We start from the raw sequence: 21,432 nt of genomic DNA on the forward strand, positions 1-21,432 counted from the left end.
CTGAAACTGGATCCCTTCCTTATACCTTATGCAAAAATTAATTCAAGATAGACTAAAGACTTACATGTTAGACATAAAACCATAAAAACCCTAGAAGAAAACCTAGGCAATACCATTCAGGACATAGGCATGGGCAAGGACTTCATGTCTAAAACACCAAAAGCAATGGCAACAAAAGCCAAAATTGACAAATGGGATCTAATTAAACTAAAGAGCTTCTGCACAGCAAAAGAAACTACCATCAGAGTGAACAGGCAACCTACAAAATGGGAGAAAATTTTCACAACCTACTCATCTGACAAAGGGCTAATATCCAGAATCTACAATGAACTCAAACAAATTTACAAGAAAAAAACAAACAATCCCATCAAAAAGTGGGCAAAGGATATGAACAGACACTTCTCAAAAGAAGACATGTATGCAGCCAAAAAACACATGAAAAAATGCTCATCATCACTGGCCATCAGAGAAATGCAAATCAAAACCACAGTGAGATACCATCTCACACCAGTTAGAATGGTGATCATTAAAAAGTCAGGTGCTGGACTGACTAATCATTAAAACAACAGGTGCTGGAGAGGATGTGGAGAAATAGGAACACTTTTACACTGTTGGTGAGACTGTAAACTAGTTCAACCATTGTGGAAGTCAGTGTGGCATTTCCTCGGGGATCTAGAACTAGAAATACCATTTGACCCAGCCATCCCATTACTGGGTATATACCCAAAGGATTATAAATCATGCTGCTATAAAGACACATGCACACATATGTTTATTGCGGCACTATTCACAATAGCAAAGACTTGGAACCAACCCAAATGTCCAACAATGATCGACTGGATTAAGAAAATGTGGCACATATACACCATGGAATACTATGCAGCCATAAAAAATGATGAGTTCATGTCCTTTGTAGGGACATGGATGAAACCAGAAACCATCATTCTCAGCAAACTATCACAAGGACAAAAAACCAAACACCGCATGTTCTCACTCATAGGTGGGAATTGAACGATGAGAACACATGGACACAGGAAGGGGAACATCACACTCTGGGGACTGTTGTGGGGTGGGGGGAAGGGGGGAGGGATAGCATTAGGAGATATACCTAATGCTAAATGACGAGTTAATGGGTGCAGCACACCAACATGGCACATGTATACATATGTAACAAACCTGCACATTGTTCACATGTACCCTAAAACTTAAAGTATAATAATAATAAAATAAAAAGAAAAAAAATTAGCCAAGCATTGTGGCACACGCCTGTAATCCTAGCTACTCAGGAGGCTGAGGCAGGAGAATGGCTTGAACCCAGGAGACAGAGGTTGCAGTGAGCCGAGATCACACCATTGATGGGACAGAGTGAGACTGTCTCAAAAACAGAAAAAAAAATGTGCATCCAGTAATGTGATCATATCCTCCCTCTTTCCCCTCCAACCCACTTACCCTCTTTAAATTTAGGAGCCCTCAAAATCACCTTCGGAAAACAGTTTGGACCACAGATTGTTCCTGTGGATTTTATGATCCTTTTCTCTGGCCATGTCCTTAACTTTGGCAAAAATAAACTTTTAAATTGAGTGAGACCTGTCTCAGATACTTTTTGGTTTACAGCCATGAATCAATAATAAACAGAAGGAAAAACCCGAATGACCTATAAATGTATAAAATAATACTCAGGCCACGTGCAGTGGCTCATGCCTGTAATCCCAGGCCAGGTGCAGTGGCTCATGCCTGTAATCTGGATACACAGGATGGAGCACCCAGAGAGGCCATGGAACCTCTGCACCCCTTCCCGCATGTCTTACCCCATGCATCTCTTTGTTTGTATCCTTTAAAATAGCCTTTGTAATAAACTGGTAAGTGTAAGTAAGTGTTTGCCTGAGTTCTGTGAGCTGCCCTAGCAAATTAACCAAACCCAATGAGGAGGTCCTGGGAACCCCAGTTTATACACAGCTAATCAGAAACACAAGTAAAACAACCTGAAGCTGGCAATTCACATCAGAAGTTGGGGAGAATCTTGTGCAACTGAGCCCTCAACCTGTGGGATCTGACATTATCTCCAATTAGTGTCAAAATTGAACAGAATGAGAGGACACACAGCTGATGTCTGCTGCAGAACTGATGAATTAGTAGTTGGTGGGGACAAATCTCCACACATTTCTTGGTGAGCAGAGGTCACAGAAGATGTTTTGTTGATTATTGTTGAATGAGAGAATAGAAAAAGCACGTTGTTTTTTTTCATGCTCGTCCGTGTGAAGAGACCACCAAACAGGCTTTGTGTGAGCAATAAAGCTTTTAATCACCTGGGTGCAGGCGGGCTGAGTCCGAAAAGACAGTCAGCAAAGGGAGATAGCAGTGGGGCCGTTTTATAAGATTTGGGTAGGTAAAGGAAAATTACAGTCAAAGGGGGTTTGTTCTCTGGCAGGCAGGAGTGGGGGTTGCAAGGTGCTCAGTTGGGGAGGTTTTTGAGCCAGGATGAGCCAGGAAAATGACTTTCACAAGGTAATGTCATCACTTAAGGCAAGGACCGGCCATTTTCACTTCTTTTGTGATGGAATGTCATCAGTTAAGGCAAGGACCGGCCATTTTCACTTCTTTTGTGGTGGAATGTCATCAGTTAAGGTGGGGCAGGGCATATTCACTTCTTTTGTGATGCTTCAGTTACTTCAGGCCATCTGGGCATATACGTGCAAGTCAGAGGGGATGCAATGCCTTGGCTTGGGCTCAGAGGCCTGACATTTTTTATTCCTACAGTCTCAGAGGAATATAGCTAAAAATGTGTTTACAGAGAAATTTATAGTATTAGCTTATATTAGAAAAGAAGACGTGTCTCAAATCAATGATCTAAGCTTTTACCTCAAGGAAGTAGGGGAGCCAGGTTTTCAGCAATTGGCCAGAAAAGAAAAAAAAGAAGAAGGGGGAGGAAGCATATGAAAACCAAAACAAGCAAAGAAAGAAAATGTAATAAAGATAGAAGAAGTAATAAATAAAGCAGAAAAAGAAAAAAATCAATCAGTCTAAAGCTGGTTCTTTGAGAAGATCAATCAAATTGATAAACCTCTAGCCCAGGGGGTCAGCAGAGACCCAAGTAATAAATATGTTAGGCCTCGCCTGCCAGGAGGCCACACAATCTGCCACTGTAGCACAAAAGCAGCCATAGACAATACAAAAATAAATGAGAATAGCTGTATTCATGGGTCTTGTAAGACAGGCAGTGGGCCCAGTTTGGACTGGTTTGGATCTGTGTCCCATGCCAAATCTGTGTCCCATGTTTGGGCCCCAAATTGGGGCTTAGCCCATGAAAGAATTCAAGGATGAGCCTGTGGTGAGAGAAGGCAACTTTTTTGAACCAGTACTGCTCCTTGCAGAGCAGGACTAACCCATAGGCAGCGGGCTGAGTTGGCAACATATGGGCTGTTGGCAGCTGTACTTATACCCACTTTTAATTATATGCTAATTAAGAGACAGGTTATTCAGAACTTTCTGGAAAAGGGTGGAGAGTTTCCAGAACCATCTAAGGTAACTTCTAGGCCATTACCATGGCCTATTGCAATGGTATTTGTAAACTGTCATGGCACTGGTGGGAGTGTCTTATGCTAATGATCAGTGAGGGCAAATAGAGGTCACTTCCATCACCATCTGCTAGTTTTGGCTGGCTTCTTCACTGCATACTGTTCTGACCACATCCTGCTCCAATCAACATGATCAACAAGGCTGCAACGAGAAAGCAAGTCCTGCCAGCCTCCTACCTCGCTACTATAGTAGGTTAGTGGAGGGGGAACATTTCCTTGTCCCAAATTCCAGCCAGAGTCTTTCTCAACATCTAAATACTGAATGCTGCCATGGATTCAAATAAATTTGCAATGAAAAAGTATATTTTTAAATGGCTTTTTATTTTGCTGCAGGAAAGGAAAACAAAATCTCGGGACCCAAACTCACTGAGCCAAAGGGAAAATTCAAGCTAGGAACTGGGTCACCCAAACCTGCCTCCCATTTTGTTCCTAAATAGATAGCTACAAAAATAAAAAGCTATATAACTCCCTAACAATTTGCTCACAAGGGAATTCTTTGTGAGCCCCAAGATCTTCACCCTAAAACAGTTCTGCTGAATGACACCCTGATGATGTAAATTGACAGCTTATCATCACAGGTATGGGAGAAAGGAGAGAACTATAAGTCATCCCTCTGTTCACCTGAGACAAATGCATATTTGACTGCTTATATAAAAATCCAGATTCACTGAGCACGAAATGAATGCATAATTAACTATTCCTTTACCCCCTCCTTTCACATGTAAAATGCAGATTCAGTGAATGCTGATCAAAGACTCAAAGGAATGCAACCACTTGCCTCTTTTATCTACCCTCCCTTTTTTTCCCTTTTCTCTTTCCCCTAATGCCCACACTTTTCCCTTTAAATAATGATGCCCCCAGGCGCACTTTGGAAAAAGCACGAATCACAGATGTTTCCTATGGTTTTCTGTTCCTTTTTTCCTGGATGTGTCCTAAACCTTAGCTAAATAAATCTCTAAATTTTTGACTGAGAGCTGTCTCAAATATTTTTTGGGTTACAGCAGCTATTGCATCTAGATATACAATATAAATTAATGTAAAATATCATATGCTTGTAATTTCATAAATGCTAGAGATATCATCCCAATCAGGGAAAGCTGCAAGAAGAAAGTGTTGGTGGTAAAGCACAACTTCCTAGATTTTTGCTGTCAGTGGGCTGGTTGGAATTTAAACTCTTTGAGTATTAAAAACAAATCAGTCTTCATAACTGATTATTTCTGCTATTATTGTTACCTATTGGAGCCTCTAGGAAAAAAAGAGGCAATAGAGAAAGAGAGGCAGTCTCCAGATGGAGATATGCTTCTGGAATTTTTCAAAGAAGGTTTTAGGTTGCTAATGCGCTCTTGTGGGATTAGATGTCTGATCCTTAGGAGCAGACCATCCATCCTGATGTGGGTCAGTTTGGATTCCAAGTCTGACAAAGCAGAACAGGCTTCAGAAAGCCTTGTTTGTCACTTGGAATACAGCCGTCACTCCTGCAGCATCTAAGCTTTGGTGCTGCTGAAGAAAGGCCACTGGCTGTTTTGGAGTCCTGCATTTGCAGACCCCAGCTGCCTGGAACTGACTCTAAGCTAAAACCTGACACTATCTACCACAAGCTGTTTCAACCTCAGCACAAGCCGCAATGAACTGGAAGTGTAGGCAGACAGCAAGGGTTTCCAGGGATTATAGGAATTTAATCAACTCAGCAATCAGCCTTTTACAGCCTACCATCCTGCAACCTGTTTCTTCCTAAACCTTGCATGGAATGCAGTCATGTGGTTGGTTAAAACCAGCTCCTAACAGATCCCAGCAACCTACAGATGAATCTGAGTGAACTTTCCTCATTACCATGCTAAAGTCTCCACCCCAGAGGAGCTACAGCTTCATTACCATAGCATGCAACCTATGTGTTGGCACGATGACTCACTGCATCTGTGCAACTGGGACCCCTCCTCTGCATGTGCTGATGCACCCTCTCCCCTCTCCATCACCCATAAAACCCTCCTGTCACTTTTCCTAGGGAAGACTGCTTTGGAGAATCCTCCCAGTGTCCTCCTTACTTGTGCCAAGTAATAAAACTCCTATTGATCCACACCTGTGTTCTCATGAAAAGTTGTTTGTTACTAAACAAATGATCCCCGTTTTTTTTCAAGTAACAGAAGTGGGCATGTATGGTTTCTTCTGATAGCAACCAAATACATGTCATTTGTCCACATCAATCAGTCCTGCAATTCTCCAACACTGACTGCATGTTCAACAATCCGACTCAATTCCGACGCTAACTATCCAGAGTTAGGCTCAGCCTCCACAGGTAAAGTCTCCAGGCTCAGCAACAAATGGAGTTCCCTGGCTACTCACATTTCTACCTGGCTGACTACAAATGGTGGAGACCCCCTAAATCCCCTTTAAATTTGATAATTCCCTAGAACAACTTCCAAAATTTAGAAAACTGCTTTACTTATGATTGTCAGTTTATTATAAAGGATTCAAATCAGCAACAGCTACATGGAAGAAACTAAGAAGAAACTAATATGGGGGGCAGTGATTGTGCACAGCTTCCATTGTTAAAGAAAAAATTATCTAATGATACAAGCTTGATATCCACTGCACTGGGATTTTGCAGCAAGAGAGAGAGATGGGGCTCAAACTTGAACACAGCACGGGCAAGTGGGAATTCATAGGCAAGGAGAAGCATACAGGTCAGTGCATGCACAATTACAAAGAGGAAACCTCAGGGGCAAGAGAGATTCTGGTTAAACCACACTAACAGGATTCTTGCTGAAGACAGGCCGGGGTGATCAGACATCACCTGGAGGACAGTGAGAAGGATGAACCCGGTCAGATATTGAGGGTGGGAAGTTCCTGCTAAACTGACTTGGCAGGGTCCTTTGCTAAAATTAGATTTTACAAGGAAGTACAGATGTGCCTAGGAAGAGGTTTGGGAACCTGACTAAAATGTGGTCACACAGAGAATCTTTGCCACCATGCCCTCTCCAGCCAGGCCAGTCTCCCACCACATCTGTGTTCACCCGCCCCAAAGCTCTCCCAACCCCGTCATGTAGGGGTTTCTACGGAGGCTGCATAATGTAGACATTACTGATTAAATAATGGTGATCAGTCCCCATCCTGAAGTTATCCAGCTCTCCCTCCTCAACCAAGAGCCACCTCATTAGCATAAACTCAGATTTGTTTGACAGAGACTCCTTCTGAATAACATGACAACCTATCACTCAGGAAATTCCAAGGGTCTTAGGACCTCTGTGTCTGGAACTGGGGTCAAAGACCAAAAATATATATTTTTATCATGCCACATAAGGCATAAATAAACTTTTATTATGCTACAAGGCATAAATTTGTTTAAAAATAAAAATTTTTATTATGCCACAAGGCAAAAACCCAGACTCTGGGATTGTTGAATGCAGACTCTTGTGGGGGCCCCCTTAAAGAGTTTTGTGATCCTAAATATTTCAAAATGGAGTCACTTACGACAAGTGACTCAGCCCACAGTGAAACTGCTGAACCCTCAAAATGATAAACATAGGTATAATGGACTGAGGTAATAAGATAACATCTGCTGTGGCCAGACACCCCCAAGACCTGATGAGAAACTGAAACCAAAAGGTGGCTGAGATAATGACCATGGACACTCCTGCAGAGGGCCATAAAAACAGCAAAGAAACTGACCATGGCAAGACACCTGCAGAAGCTCTGCCCGAGAAAGCTCTGAGGCCTCCTCATGATATCCACAGCGGTCCCTGGAAGCTCTGCCCAAGAAAGCTCTGAGGCCTCCTCATGATATCCACAGCGGTCCCTGGAAGCTCTGCCCAAACACAGCAACATCGTTCAACAGTGTTTTGAGGGAAACCCAGAGGCATGCTAACCTAAACAACAGAAATGGGGGTTTTTTGTTTTGTTTTGCTTTGAGACATGGTTTCACTCCAGTTGCCCAGGCTAGACTGCAGTGGAGCAATCTCAGCTGACTGCAGCCTGACTTCCTGGGCTCAGGCAATCCTCCCATCTCCGCCTCCCAAGTAGCTGAGAGTACAGGCACATGCCACCATGCCCGGCTAATTTTTTTTTCTGTATTTTTAGCAGAGACGGGGTCTCGCCATGCTGGCCAGGCTGGTCTTGAACTCGTGGGCTCAAGTGATCCACCTGTCTAGGCCTCTGGTTGGGTGTGAAAATATGGCCCAGTTCTGGCCAATGGAGAAGGGAACAGGTCATCTGGGGAACTGTGGGAAAGACTTGACTCCCTGAAAAAAAGACAAATGAGAATTATCTTTCCCTCCATCTTTTGGGCATAGCCAGGTAAAAATGGGCCACTCAAGGCTGCTACAGCCATGGGAGTCCCTGCAGGGCAACAGTGCAGACCCAGGACCAATGCAATGGAGACAGCCTGCTGAGTCCTTGGTGACCTTGGTGAGCCACTAAACCCAATCTGAGTCACCCTCTTCCTGCCTTTCTGTTACCGAGACAATGGGTGTCCAGGCTGTTGAAGCCCCTTTGAGTTTAATTTTGCTTCTTGCACCCAAATGCATTTTAATGGGGCCATGAGCTCCCGGGCTCCACATGGTCTAAGGTACCCCTCACCTCCAGGGCATCCCCATGGAATGAAGCACCCCCTCTGGCCTTCTCCCAAGACTTCTGGCCCAATATTTTCTGGGTGTCTTTACAAGACAATGTCCTATGGGGTGCACTGGGGATTGACATCTCCCTGCCTCCGAATGCCTCCCCTTCCTGGAGTAGGAAGAACTGCCCAGGGTTCTTTTTAGAAGAGACCTTTATTTTGGCCAGGTGCGGTGGCTCACACCTGTAATCCCAGCACTTTGGGAGACTGACGGGGAGGCAGATCACAAGGTCAAGAGATCGAGACCATCCTGGCCAACATGGTGAAACCCCGTCTCTACTAAAAATGGAAAAATGAGCCAGGCATGGCCGCAGGCACCTGTAATCCCAGCTACCCAGGAGGCTGAGGCAGGAGAATTGCTTGAACCCGGGAGGCAGAGGTTGCAATGAGCCGAGATCGCACCATTGCACTCCAGTCTGGGTGCCAAGAGCGAAACTCTGTCTCAAACAAACAAACAAACAAAGGAAAAAAAAGAAAAGACCTTTATTTCTCAAGCAAGGGCAGAAATTCAGGGCTCCCCTTCGACTCTGGCTGCTCCCAAGGTGGCTTTAAAGCACCAATGAATCCATGGCTTGTGTAAGAAATGATTAGTCCTTCCATCTAGAGAAATAGCTCCTTTTTAAACAGTTGTCTCTTTTAAACAGTGTTTAGTATTTAAGTGAGGTTGAAACAGTGTCAAAAGGAGAGTGAAAGTGAAATTCTCTCCTTCAGCATAAAAGCTGATCCACAAACGGCAGAGCACCAGACCTCCTCTTGGCTTCAAGATGGCTTCGGTAAGTTTCCCGGGACTTTGCATTACTGACTCTACAGCAGTTGGGCAGCTCCCCCTAGGAAAGGCCTCAGTCCGGGCTCCTGGCCTTGGGCACACAGCTCCAGAGCTCGTCTTTAGAAGGCTGTCATGGAAAACTGTATTTGTCTTTTAAAAGTGCGTATGCCCAGCTGGACAGGGAGTCCTCTGGGCAGAGTCCACCTCCTCTGCGTAACTGGCACAGTGCGGGGAGCCCGGGACTCCCATGTAGTAGAGAGCTGTGGGGTGCCGGGTGTCAAATCTACCTCAGCCTGAGGAGAAGCCAGAGTGTGGGCAGGTGGGGGACTCTGGGTTGTGGGAAGCAAGCAAATCCCAACATCGTCTGCTTCTGCTGTGAGTGGGGCTCAGTCCCTTCTCGGCCCCAAACGATGCTTTCTCTCTCCTCGTTCCTCTGTGGCATCATCCAGCCTTATAAGGTGCATTCTAATCTCAGCAGCTTTCTGAAAACTGAAATTTCTCCTCCTATCAGCCCAGATGTACCGATTGGCAGAAGCTCTAGGGAGAGCAGGCTGAGCTCGGTGGTGTGCGACTAAAAAGGAACAGCGGGGCTCAGGCTATTACTAGAAACAAAACCATTCCGGGAAGGAGTCCTGCAGATTCTGGAGGGCAGCCCACTCCAACAGCACCACCTGATCCTGGGGAAGGGCTTTACTGCTGCCAAAACAAATCAGGGCTTTTAACAGGGAGCCCAGGCCAAAGCTCATATCTCACTGGCCACCAGCTGAGGCTGCAGGTACCTTGACTGTGGTTTTAGACATTCAGCATTGCAGTTAAAAGCCCGTCTCTCTCCCCACATGGAGACCATCTCCTGTGGTGCCCTGACATACAGAGGAGGAGCTGGGAGGGAGTCCTGGCCCTGCTCCTTTCCCCTCCCTCTTCCTTATCTATTTCCTTGCCCCATTCTACGCCAGGCCCTTCACTGGGTCCTGGAGGTGCAGGGAGGGAGGAGCACACAGGATCCTGCCTGCCTGGAGCTCACAGCCCAGAGGGGCACAGGCAGGCACAGGGAATTGCAGCTCAACTTGACCCCTGCAGAGAGCAGCAGAGGCCCCCGGGGACCCAGGTCCTGGGAGTGGGGTGGCGGGTCAGCTGAGCCAGGCTGGGGCCATCTGGGCAGCTTCTCAGGTGAGGGGGTTTGAGGGAGGGGAAGAGGAAGAGTGGCTGCAGGGAAGTGATGGAGGCAGGGAGAACCAGATGTGCAGAGCAGCAGAGACCAGAGCCAGGGCAGTAGTGAGGGGCTGGGATGTCACTCAGTGGGCCTGTGGGTGCAGAGCCCAGGGAGGGAGAGGAGGGTGAGGAAGGGCCAGTCAGGAAGGGCCTGGGAGCTGCCCACAGGGTGTGTCCTGGGCCCTGAGGTCAGAGTAAGGTCATGGCCAGATGTGCCCTTGGGAAGGCCACCATGGGTTCTGAGGAGTTGGATATGGAGTGGCAGGGACAGGAGGCAGGGGCTGGTCAGGGGGTTGTGGGGGTCACAGAGGCAGGCATGGGGCTGCCTGAACCAAGTCAGTGGATGGGATATTGACAAGCACACCAACAAGGAGAAGCTTCCGGAGTCCACATTGATTGGTTTTAGTGACTGAATATTGGCATGAGGAAGAGGGCAAAGGAGAGCAGACCCCAGGTCTATGATGGGACATCCTGGGATGAGGGAGGAGGAGGCCGTCACCCACTGAGGACAGGGACAGAGAGGGTGAAAATGGAAAAATCCTCCAATCATGAGGCTGCTATGCCCTGGGGCAGGACATGGAGAAGTGGGAAGGAGGTGAGGAAGGGGAAGAAGGTGGCCAAGACAGGAACCAGGGTGAGGGGTGTGCAGGGAAGAACCAGCTAGGCCTCCTTCCAGCTGAGTGTTCTCAGGAAAGTCCTGCCACCTCTCTGATCCTCAGTTTCCCCATCTGTGCAATGGGATGATCATGCCTTCCCCTGGGGCTGTGGAGAGGGTGCAGTTATTGTAGGACAAGTTCCCACAGAGGCCTGTTCTGTGAGTGCAGAGCCCCCTCAGTGCTGGGAGCTGGGGGGCCCCACGAGACCCCACTCAGGTCCCAGCAGGATGCTGTGAGCTCCTGTCTCCCAGGGTGTCATCTCCAAGAAATAGGTGTCCTGAGTCTGGATGGGGCAGGGTCTGAGGAGGAGGTGGCTCTTGGGGCCATGGAGAGGCACAGGGCAGGAGGAGTGATAAGGAACTGAGGGTCAGTCTACAGAGGGCGGAGAGCTCAAGACTCACCTTCCCAGCCTTGCTCCTGGCCTCAGTGAAGGTGCTGGTTCATGCAGGCTCTTGAGTCAGCCTACTGAGGAGCATGTGTACAACGCACCCATGCACACACATCTGCATCCTCAGCATGCACACACACAGCACACACATGTCACACACGCGCCCAGACGGTCTTTCTCTCTCCCATCCCACAAGATCATTCTCCAGGCTTCCAGCCCCCAGTGCCCGCACTGAGAAGAGCCTCTGAAAGTGACAGCAGGGCTGAGGATCTCATGGGGGCTAGCAGCTGATGAACATTAGCAAGGCATCTCCAGGATGAGCTGCAGCTCCCCCAGCCAGGGTCTCTGCTGTTGCCTAGAAGGCCGGGTACTCCATCTCTGGCTTTTCTGTTGCAGTCACACCAAGAGCCCAAACCTGGAGACCTGATTGAGATTTTCCGCCTTGGCTACGAGCACTGGGCCCTGTATATAGGAGATGGCTACGTGATCCATCTGGCTCCTCCAAGTAAGGACTGATGAATATATAATTTTCAAAATATTTGTTAAAAGGATAATGAAAGGGCCGGGCGCGGTGGCTCATGCCTGTAATCCCAGCACTTTGAGAGGCCGAGGCGGGCAGATTACCTGAGGTCAGGAGTTCAGGACCAGACTGACCAACATGGAGAAACCCCGTCTCTACTAAAAATACAAAATTAGCCAGGTGTGGTGGCACATGCCTGTAATCCCAGCTATTCAGGAGACTGAGGCAGGAGAATCACTTGATCCCGGGAGGCGGAGGTTGCAGTGAGCCGAGATCGTGCCATTGCACTCTAGCCTGGGCAACAAGAGCAAAACTTGATCTCAAAAAATAAAAAAAATAAGATAATGAGAGCCACTGAAAGACAGTTAAGCAAGGGAAACTTGAGTTAGGAGACACATTCTTCTTAGACGATGCTTGATGAGATTGCACACACATATGTCCCATGAAGTAGACACAGTGCATTCCATAGGTCCTGGCAGAACGGGAGAAGAGACCGTTGCTTCCCGCAGCGAAGCTGGGCTGCTTCAGCATTGGGATCTCTCCAGCTCAAAGTCAGTTTCCTTGGCATGCAGAATCTCATACGACTTAAACCAGCCAGGTTTCTTAGGTCTTAAAGAAGAAAGTTTCTCAAAAGGAACAATGTTTCTCCGTGCCAGATCCTTTGCCTCATATGTTTTCACAGAACAAGGTGTCTTGATATTATATACTTAAGATTCCTTACTGGGAGCAATTATCACAGGTTTATACATTTTTTTAAAATTCTCATACAAATGCACAGTAAGCAATACCAATGTTTTATTTAACTCATTAATAACAGAAGCAGAAATATGACATACCCAATTAAAAGCAGAATGAAGGAAACGTATGTATGGATAGCTAATGAAAGGGGAAAAAACGAACACAGAGGCCAGGCACAGTGGCTCACTCCTATAATCCCAGCACTTTGGGAGGCCAAGGTGGGCAGATCACTTGAGGTCAGGAGTTCAAGACGAGCCTGGCCAACATGGTGAAACCCCGTCTCTATTAAAAATACAAAAATTAGCTGTGGGTGGTGGCAGGCATCTGTAATCCCAGCTACTCAGGAGGCTGAGGCAGGAGAATTGCTTGAACCCGGGAGATGGAGGTTGCAGTGAGCCGAGATCCTGAGACAGTGCCACTGCACTCCAGCCTAGGAGACAGAGGAAGACATTGTCTCAAAAAACAACAACAAAAATGCAGAAATGAGACAATGAGACTGCCAAATTAGGTAGGTGCAGGCAAGTTCATATCCTCTAGGGCAATGCCACTACATAACTCTTCATGTTCTCTTTTCACCAAGCATTTACATTGTCACTGGACAAAAACCATTCCCATCACTATCAGAGCAAGACATTTGCATCTTATCAGTTTTCTCCAAGCCATCATCTCCCAGGCAGGGTTGTAAAAATGTCTGAATTGATGGAAAATAGTAAATCAAGCCCACTTAATCCAGATGATCCTCAGGGACCTTGTAAGACAAAGCATGGCAATGAAGACACATGGTCCTTTTTGTGCCTAACTTGCAGTGTGTAAAGAGGCTTTTTTTTTTTAAGACAGAGTCTTGCTCTGTCACCGGGATGGAGTACAGTGGTGCAATCTCAGCTCACTGCAACCTCCGCCTCCCAGGTTCAAGCGATTCCCCTGCCTCAGCCTCCTGAATAGCTGGGGCTACAGGCACATGCCACCACAGCCAGCAAATTTTTTGTATTTTAGTAGAGATAGGGTTTCACCATGTTGGCCAGGATAGTCTCGATCTCCTGACCTCGTGATCCACCTGCCTCGGCCTCCCAAAGTGCTGGGATTACAGGCATGAGCCACCGCGCTCAGCCGTAAAGAGGCTTTTTAAAGACAATTTTTCTCTCTTTTCTTTTTTTTTTTTTTTTCCTCTGAGACAGTGTCTTACTCTGCCATCCAGGCTGGTGTACAGTGATGTGATTACAGCTCACTGCAGTCTCTTTTTTTTTTGTATAAACATTCTGATTTAATAAATGGTATGAATATATATTTTGCATACTTTACAATAAAGAAAATTTTGAAAGAAAATTGATCTAAAACTTTGTTTCCCTCCAATTTCCATGGTAAAGTCAACTGCATACAGTTCTTTCCATGTATAAATTTTATATTTGTATTTTCTACAATTAAATAAATCTAAATGTTAAATTTTAGCACATATATCCAATTATGTACAAAATTACAATGTCAATTTATAAGTCAAGCTTACTTAAAAATCATAAATTACAAAAAACACATTATGAATAATTTTGTTCTGGAAGTATCATACCAACTCATACGATCTAGGTGAACCCAAAAGTAAAAAACAATGATTATAAATTACGGTAGTGTCTGTAAAACCCTGTTATAAAGGAGGTATTCTTTTAAAATATGTACCTTATATATAAAAGCTCCTGACTCCTTTTAAGGACCAAAATTATTTTCAGTTTAACCATTTTCATTAAAATGCTTATTTAAAAAGTATCACCTTATAAAACTGAGTATATAAAATACAATGCAGCCCTTGATAACTAAGAATCTTTATAAATGCCAATTATTTAGTGACCTGTTTATCAAACTATTTCTGTGGATGGGGTGATTTTTTTTCTTCCTCTAAATTAAGTGGCCTTAGACTAATATATTTATATAGTTATTCTGTTTTCTTCCTTACTGTCATTTCACATCTCTATCAGTGAGTTCCTCAGGATTTGCCTGAGTCTTCAATCCAATTCCCTGCTTCCACACATAGGACACAGAAAGCCCAAACTTTCCTTTTTTCTGGGCTCCAATGGGAAGCAGCATTTACAACGTGTCTGGCTTGGTAGGAGGAAGATTGTCAATTGAGGTATCATGTGTGTTCACCTGCCTATCTTGCCCTATTTCTTTGGTTGCTGTAAATTTCCTGCTTCTCAAATATCTGGATTTTTGGCTAACTCTTTGGCTTCCGTCTTTGGTGTTTATATCTGTCTGGTTTTAGCAGGTCTCTCTGATTCCTGACTCACAGCTCCTCTCCTTCACTAATATTCAAGTGTGCTGCTTGCCTAACTCCTCATTCCTTCTCCTTGAATTTCACTTTACAATTGCACTAGGTTCTATCATCGTTGGCCACAGATTACCACAAAACATAATTTCTTAAATTCTGCAAATTTCTAATGCTTCTAATCTTGGTTTCCTACAAGATCTAACACTAAGCTTGTGTTATCCTGATTACAGTGTATATAAAACAATGCTTGTGGAAAACTAATCTAGGAGAAAGCTTATAGGGGAAACCTGATAATGAATTTTATTAAATTAATAACCCTTATAAAAATTTCAAATGTAATACTACCTGGATTTGAACTTCAATACTTTTCTTAAGTAAAATTCTTAACCACAGTAGAAGTTATGTTTGTTGATGTTCACTCATCTATACCCTCCATATTCTCAGCAAAGTTGGCATAAATCTGACCTGAATAAATAGGGTTATAACATTATCAGGCTTGTAAAATACTTTATCAAATCAATGCATCAGTTAAAGCAGGGGTCCCCAACCCTGGGCTGTGTGTGGCCTGTAAGGAATCGGGCCACACAATAGGTGAGCTGAGAGGCAGGTGAGTGAGCATTCTGCCTGAGCTCTGCCTCTTGTCAGATCAGTAGTAGCATTAGATTCTCATAGGAGTGCAAACCCCATTGGGAACTGCACATGCAAGGGATCAGGCTCACTGCAGTCTTGACCTCCCCAAGCTCAGGCCAGGTGATCCTCCCACATCAGCCTTCTGAATAGCTGAGACGAGACGACAGACGTGTGCCACCACGCGCAGCTAATTTTTGTATTTTTTGTAGAGACAGGTCTCGCCATGTTGTCCAGGCTGGTCTCGAACTCCTGAGTTCAAGTGGTCCACCTATTTAGGCCTCCCAAAGTGCTGGGATTACAGGCATGAGCCACTGCGCCCAGCCAACAGGATTTTCTTAAGAGGGTTCTAAATGCAAACGTCAGCCTTGAGATTAGAAACGGGGCAAAAGAGGTAACACACCTAATTATTGTGTGCATTAGGTACTATCCATTTTAATAAAAATAAGATAACACCTGGAGTCACTATATAATGGAATTGGGGCTCCATTGGTTGACAGCTCTTCTGTGTTCCTCTCTATGTGCCTAGAACTGTGCCAGATTGTAGGATAGAAGACACTTTACAAAGGATTCCCTTAGGGTCAGCCCAGTGCAGTGGAAGGAGCCTGCCCTTTGGGGCTTAAGAGAAGCAGTTTCACATCCTGATTCTAGGACTTTTCATAGCACAGAAAATTCTCATGATGTCTCTCAGCCCAATATTGGTTTTTAAATTGAGATGATACTATTTTCCTTGAAAGTTAAAAAGGAGACTAAATTAGGAAGTACGTGTAACAGCACAGCATGGTAACTGAAACAGTGGGTACTAAACGAATTGGATCTTTTTCCGAAACACAAGTGTACAAAGCTGAACAGGTAATAAATATGCTTTACCATCATTGTTTATAATGATGAAAATTTTTCCAATACCTAAATGATGGATAACAGGGGATTGGCCATAGAAGTGATGTACATGCATAGCATGGAATATGGCAGCAGCCACTGGCAATCATGACATTCACTGACTTGAACAAACATTCACACCTTATTTGATTAAAAAAAGAGAGCAAAATCTATTAGCCTGGCGTGGTGGTGGGCGCCTGTAGTCCCAGCTACTCGGGAGGGTGAGGCAGGAGAATGGCGTGAACCTGGGAGATGGAGCTTGCAGTGAGCTGAGATCGCGCCACTGCACTCCAGCCTGGGCGACAGAGTGAGACTCCATCAAAATAAAAAAAAAAAAGCAAAATCTGTGAATCCTTCAATCACATTTGTGAAAGGATAAACACCAGTAGTTCCCTAGTGGAGATTTCCAAGCCCTTCTCTCCCTACTTCACCTTCCCCTGCCAGTGAGAGTGCCTCTGATTGCAGGTGAGTACCCCGGGGCTGGCTCCTCCAGTGTCTTCTCAGTCCTGAGCAACAGTGCAGAGGTGAAACGGGAGCGCCTGGAAGATGTGGTGGGAGGCTGTTGCTATCGGGTCAACAACAGCTTGGACCATGAGTACCAACCACGGCCCGTGGAGGTGATCATCAGTTCTGCGAAGGAGATGGTTGGTCAGAAGATGAAGTACAGTATTGTGAGCAGGAACTGTGAGCACTTTGTCACCCAGCTGAGATATGGCAAGTCCCGCTGTAAACAGGTAAGGACCTCTCTGGATAATCCATCTCCCTCTGCTTGGGGCTGGACTCACGGGGCTGTGCAGCCAGGCGATCACTGTGAATGATGCAAATGCAGCCTCTTAGAGACCCGCTGGCTGAGAGTCAGGACCTCTGAGCTCCAATGCCAGATCTGCTTCTAATCCACAGAGGGTCTTTGGACAGATCCCTTCCCCCCAGGCCTCTCCATGTGCAGAGGAGGGGGTGGATGGAAGAGCTCTGAGGATCCTTCCCCTCTAAAACCTATCCTGAAAATGGCTCCTGAAGTTCTGGGGGTCATCAGGAGAATCTGGGCCAACCCAGGACAATGACAGGTCCTGCAACCCCGCAAAAGAGTACTCAGGCAAGGGATGCTCAGGGTCCGTGGACCTGTTTAAGAGCTCAAGGACATTTGTGTGTAAGATCTGGGCACAGCCTCCATCCCTTGCCCCTTTACAGTCTTTCACATTTGTTGCCCCAAAACACTCAACTAATAAGTGGCAGAACCGGGATTCGAACCCCAGCTGTCCCTTTCTAGAGTCTCTGCCTGTGATGCCTACCCTGCAGCAGCTCAGGGCCCCTGGCCTGCGTGACTGAATGGTTGGGGGCCCTTGATGAGAGAGAGATGGTGGCAGGAGTAGAGGCTTTGCGGAGGGAAATCGAGAGTTTGGCGTGGCATGTGATGTCTGAGGTGCCCCATTAGAGGCCCAGGTGGAGATAAGGCATGGAGTTGGAGTTTAGGCTGAAGTACAGCTGGAGATGGAAGTTTCCAGGCTGCAGTTGGGAATAGTACACAGTGACCCCAGGGCACGCATATGGCCATGGCCTCCCTAAGTCTCCCCTCAGCTTCTGCCACAGCCCTCCCCGTGCAAAGGTGTAGCTCAGGGAGGACCCAGACTGCAAAATAGTCCCCAGTCTGGCCCCTGGAGCTCTGACCCTAGGAAGCGAGGCACAAATCTTCTTCCTTGCCCCAAATCAGAACAAATGTCCTCACTTGGAAGCTCTCTCAAAAGGATCTCATGGGCCTATTCTCAGGACAAGCCCAGACAAGTCAAACACCAAGAAGTGGTCACAGCCCAGAAAATGGAGTCCCTGGGGATACAACCAACGGCTTCTCTGGGAGAGGATTCTGAGCCAGCCAGCTGGGAGAGAAGAGAGGAGATGCCAGGCCTTAGGGGAGGCAGGAGAGAGGGGAGAGGGAGAGGAGTTCCAGGCCCTTGGGAGGGAGAAAGTGCCGGCCTGGCTTGCTGTGAACGCTCAACAAAAGCTGCTTGCTTTGCAGGTGGAAAAGGCCAAGGTTGAAGTCGGTGTGGCCACGGCACTTGGAATCCTGGTTATTGCTGGATGCTCTTTTGTGATTAGGAGACACCAAAAAAAAGCGACAGCCTGAAGCAGCCACAAAATCCTGTGTTAGAAGCAGCTGTGGGGGTCCCAGTGGAGATGAGCCTCCCCCACGCCTCCAGCAGCCTGACCCTCGTGCCCTGTCTCAGGCGTTCTCTAGATCCTTTCCTCTGTTTCCCTCTCTCGCTGGCAAAAGTATGATCTAATTGAAACAAGACTGAAGGATCAATAAACAGCCATCTGCCCCTTCAGAAAGGACTTCTACCATGTTTTTATAGACTTCTGAATCACAAAGGAGGAAAGTAACATTGAGTGAACACTCACTGGGTAGTTCCAGCAATTTCTAGCCGGGTGACTTTAGAGAAGGCTCTTGATTCTCAGAACCTCAGTTCTTCCATGTCAGGTGATGTCAGGAGGATCACCTACGATAATGCATACATGACACCCAGCACTATGTCTGATATGTAACAGATGTTCAAGGAATTGTCTTCATCATTCTACACAGACATAACAGCGACATAATTGCATGTCATTAATTTTACTCTCAGGGAGGCGAAAAAAACTTAATTACCTCCCGGTATCGTCTCATGTGGTGCTTAAATCCCCTCACAACACCTACACATCTACCAGCATCTTCCCAGTTACCTTCCTCAGTTGGCCCTCTTTTTAGAAAGTTTTTTTTTTTTTAGCTCAAAGGTCTGAGTTCTCACCCACCTGTGACTACTAGATGGAGTAATATTCTTTCCATGCCCAGATTGCCATGGCTCAAGCTGGTCCTGGGTGGAATGCTGAGAATTAGCTACCTCTAAATCTCCCTCCACTACTTCCAGCATGCCCTGGGTATGGCTCCAGAGGTGCCCAGGTCCCCATGTTTCTGTGCTTCCTCACTCCAGCCTCTGCCACCAGTGACCCTACTCAGTGGCCACTTCCATGGTGGTCACTGCGGCCACCACCACTCTGGCTTCAGGACTGAGGACATCACCCTCCCCTGGGTTGTACTTTTTCATGCGTGAGCAAGCTGGTTGGTCCCTTAATTCCCTAACACAGTGGAGACCAGGCTGTAATGATTAACGACACTTCCCTGGAAGCTCAGGGCTATTGGAAGGTTGAAGAACAAAGAGAATAACTTATCATTGCTACAATTAGAGGGGGCTCTGCTCAGATTCCTGGCTGAAATACCAGGCTCCATTTGGGGATTGCAGAAGCATCCATGCCTGCCTTGCTCCAGGGCTACCTCCACAGCAGAGGGCCCAGCTGCTCTACCCAGAGTCCAGGCCTAAAAGGCAGAAGGCCCAGCAAGAGAAGAAGGCTTTCTCACTTCTTGTGATCTAAGGCTCACCTCCCCAGACTTCATTACCTGTCCAGGATCAATTGTTCCAGGGTGCTGGAAAATGGGAGCATCCAGGCCCTTCCAAGGTGTGCTTGACCTCCATGACTAGGTCAGATCCCCATTAGGAGTCTCAGGTGTCCATGTGTCTGCACTTCATGTGATTCTCACAGTTGCAATGAACACTGATCCATGTGGTTATTTTACTAATGTGCCTTTCCCTGCCAGTATTTTGGGGGCAGTCCAAGTTTGGTACCATTGGGACTCTAGCATCAAGCACAATGCTTAACTTACTATAACCACTCGATAGATGATGGATTACAAGCATGCACCTGTAATCCCAGCTACTTGGGAGGCTGTGGCAGGAGGATTACTTGAGCCCAAGAGTTTGAGATCAGCTTGGGCAACATAGTGAGACCCCATCTCTCAAAAAGGAAAAAAAGATAGTGGTTTACTTAATTAATAAATTTATTAACTGATATGTAGAAAAACAGGGCCAGGCACAGGGGCACACACCTGTAATCCCAGTACTTTGGGAGACCAAAGGAGGATCTCTTGAGCCCAGGAGTTCAAGACCAGCCTAGGCAACATAGTAAGACCCTGTCTCTACAAAAAAATAAAAATTAAAAATAAAAAAAGATTAGCCAGGTGTGGTGGTGCATGACAGAGCAGGAGCATCGCCATCTTGGACAAATACCAACATTCTATGTTCCTCTTGATTAAAAACTGCCTAAATCCAGCCCCAGAACGTCAGTCCCAGAGCATCAGGGCATTTCCCTATGCTGGGAAACCAACTCCCAGCATAACCAGAAACATTCCAACCCTAAGATAAAACCCTTTCCAACCAGAAACATGCCAACCCCAAGATAGCCTCCCCTCTGACGAGAGACATTCTAACCCTACAATAAACTTTCCCTCACATAGAAACATTCCGAACCTACAATGATCTTCCCACTTCCTAAACTCTTAAATATCCTTAGTCTGTTAGAACACTCCTGACCAAAATCAACCAGAAGCCCTTCTCAGGTTTATTCTCTAAATAAACCTGTCTTTGGCTGTTGAGCCCCTTTTTGTGTTTCTTTCCTCTTTAATTCTTACAGCGTGTGCCTATAGTCCCTGCTACTCAGGAGGCTGAGGCGGGAGGATCATTTGAGCCCAGGATTTCTGCAGTGAGCTATGATCAAAAAGAGTACAAGTAAAAAATAAAAATATAAAACATGACCACTGTTCTCAAAAAAATGAAAATAAAAAACATGACCACTCTTCTCAAAAAAATGTTGTGGCCACCACAGTAAAGGTTAATGCCCACCAGAATTGTGTTGCTGTGAAGTTGAAAAATACACTGAACTAGTTCCAGACCTCTCTGGACTGACTTCCATGAACTAGATTTCACTAAATGTGGAATATATATATATGTATACACACACACACACACACACACACATATATATATATAATACATATTTTATATATAATTATATATATATGTAACAAAAGCATACTTCATTTTTTCATAAGTTCATTAAATGGTTGTACCACCTCTGGACAGTCCTTGGTCTCAGCAAATCTTTTTGCTAAGATTAAAAGTAGCTGAAGGCTGGGCACAGTGGCTCACACCTATAATATCAGCACTTTGGGAGGCTGAGGCAGGGGGATCACCTAAGATCAGGAGTTCGAGACCACCCTGGCCAACGTGGCAAAACCCCATCTCTACTAAAAACACAAAAATTAGCCAGACATGGTGGCGGGCGCCTGTAGTCCCAGCTACTCAGGAGGCTAAGATACAATAATTACTTGTACTCAGTGACGGAGGT

The 21,432-nt window shown here is 45.9% G+C and overlaps 1 protein-coding gene across 1 annotated transcript; it reads left to right on the forward strand.

Annotated features, from left to right (window-relative positions):
* The first annotated feature begins 8,747 nt into the window (after positions 1-8,747).
* PLAAT4 (phospholipase A and acyltransferase 4) lies at positions 8,748-20,645 on the forward strand. Its single transcript, XM_004051406.4, has 4 exons — positions 8,748-8,957; positions 11,600-11,708; positions 16,687-16,955; positions 18,233-20,645. The coding sequence occupies exons 1-4, from the start codon at positions 8,949-8,951 to the stop codon at positions 18,338-18,340; spliced, it is 495 nt and encodes a 164-aa protein (XP_004051454.2). The 5' UTR covers positions 8,748-8,948; the 3' UTR covers positions 18,341-20,645.
* The last annotated feature ends 787 nt before the right edge of the window (positions 20,646-21,432 follow it).

The sequence above is a fragment of the Gorilla gorilla genome, chromosome 9, assembly GCF_029281585.2.
Source record: "Gorilla gorilla gorilla isolate KB3781 chromosome 9, NHGRI_mGorGor1-v2.1_pri, whole genome shotgun sequence".
Lineage (NCBI taxonomy): Eukaryota > Metazoa > Chordata > Mammalia > Primates > Hominidae > Gorilla > Gorilla gorilla.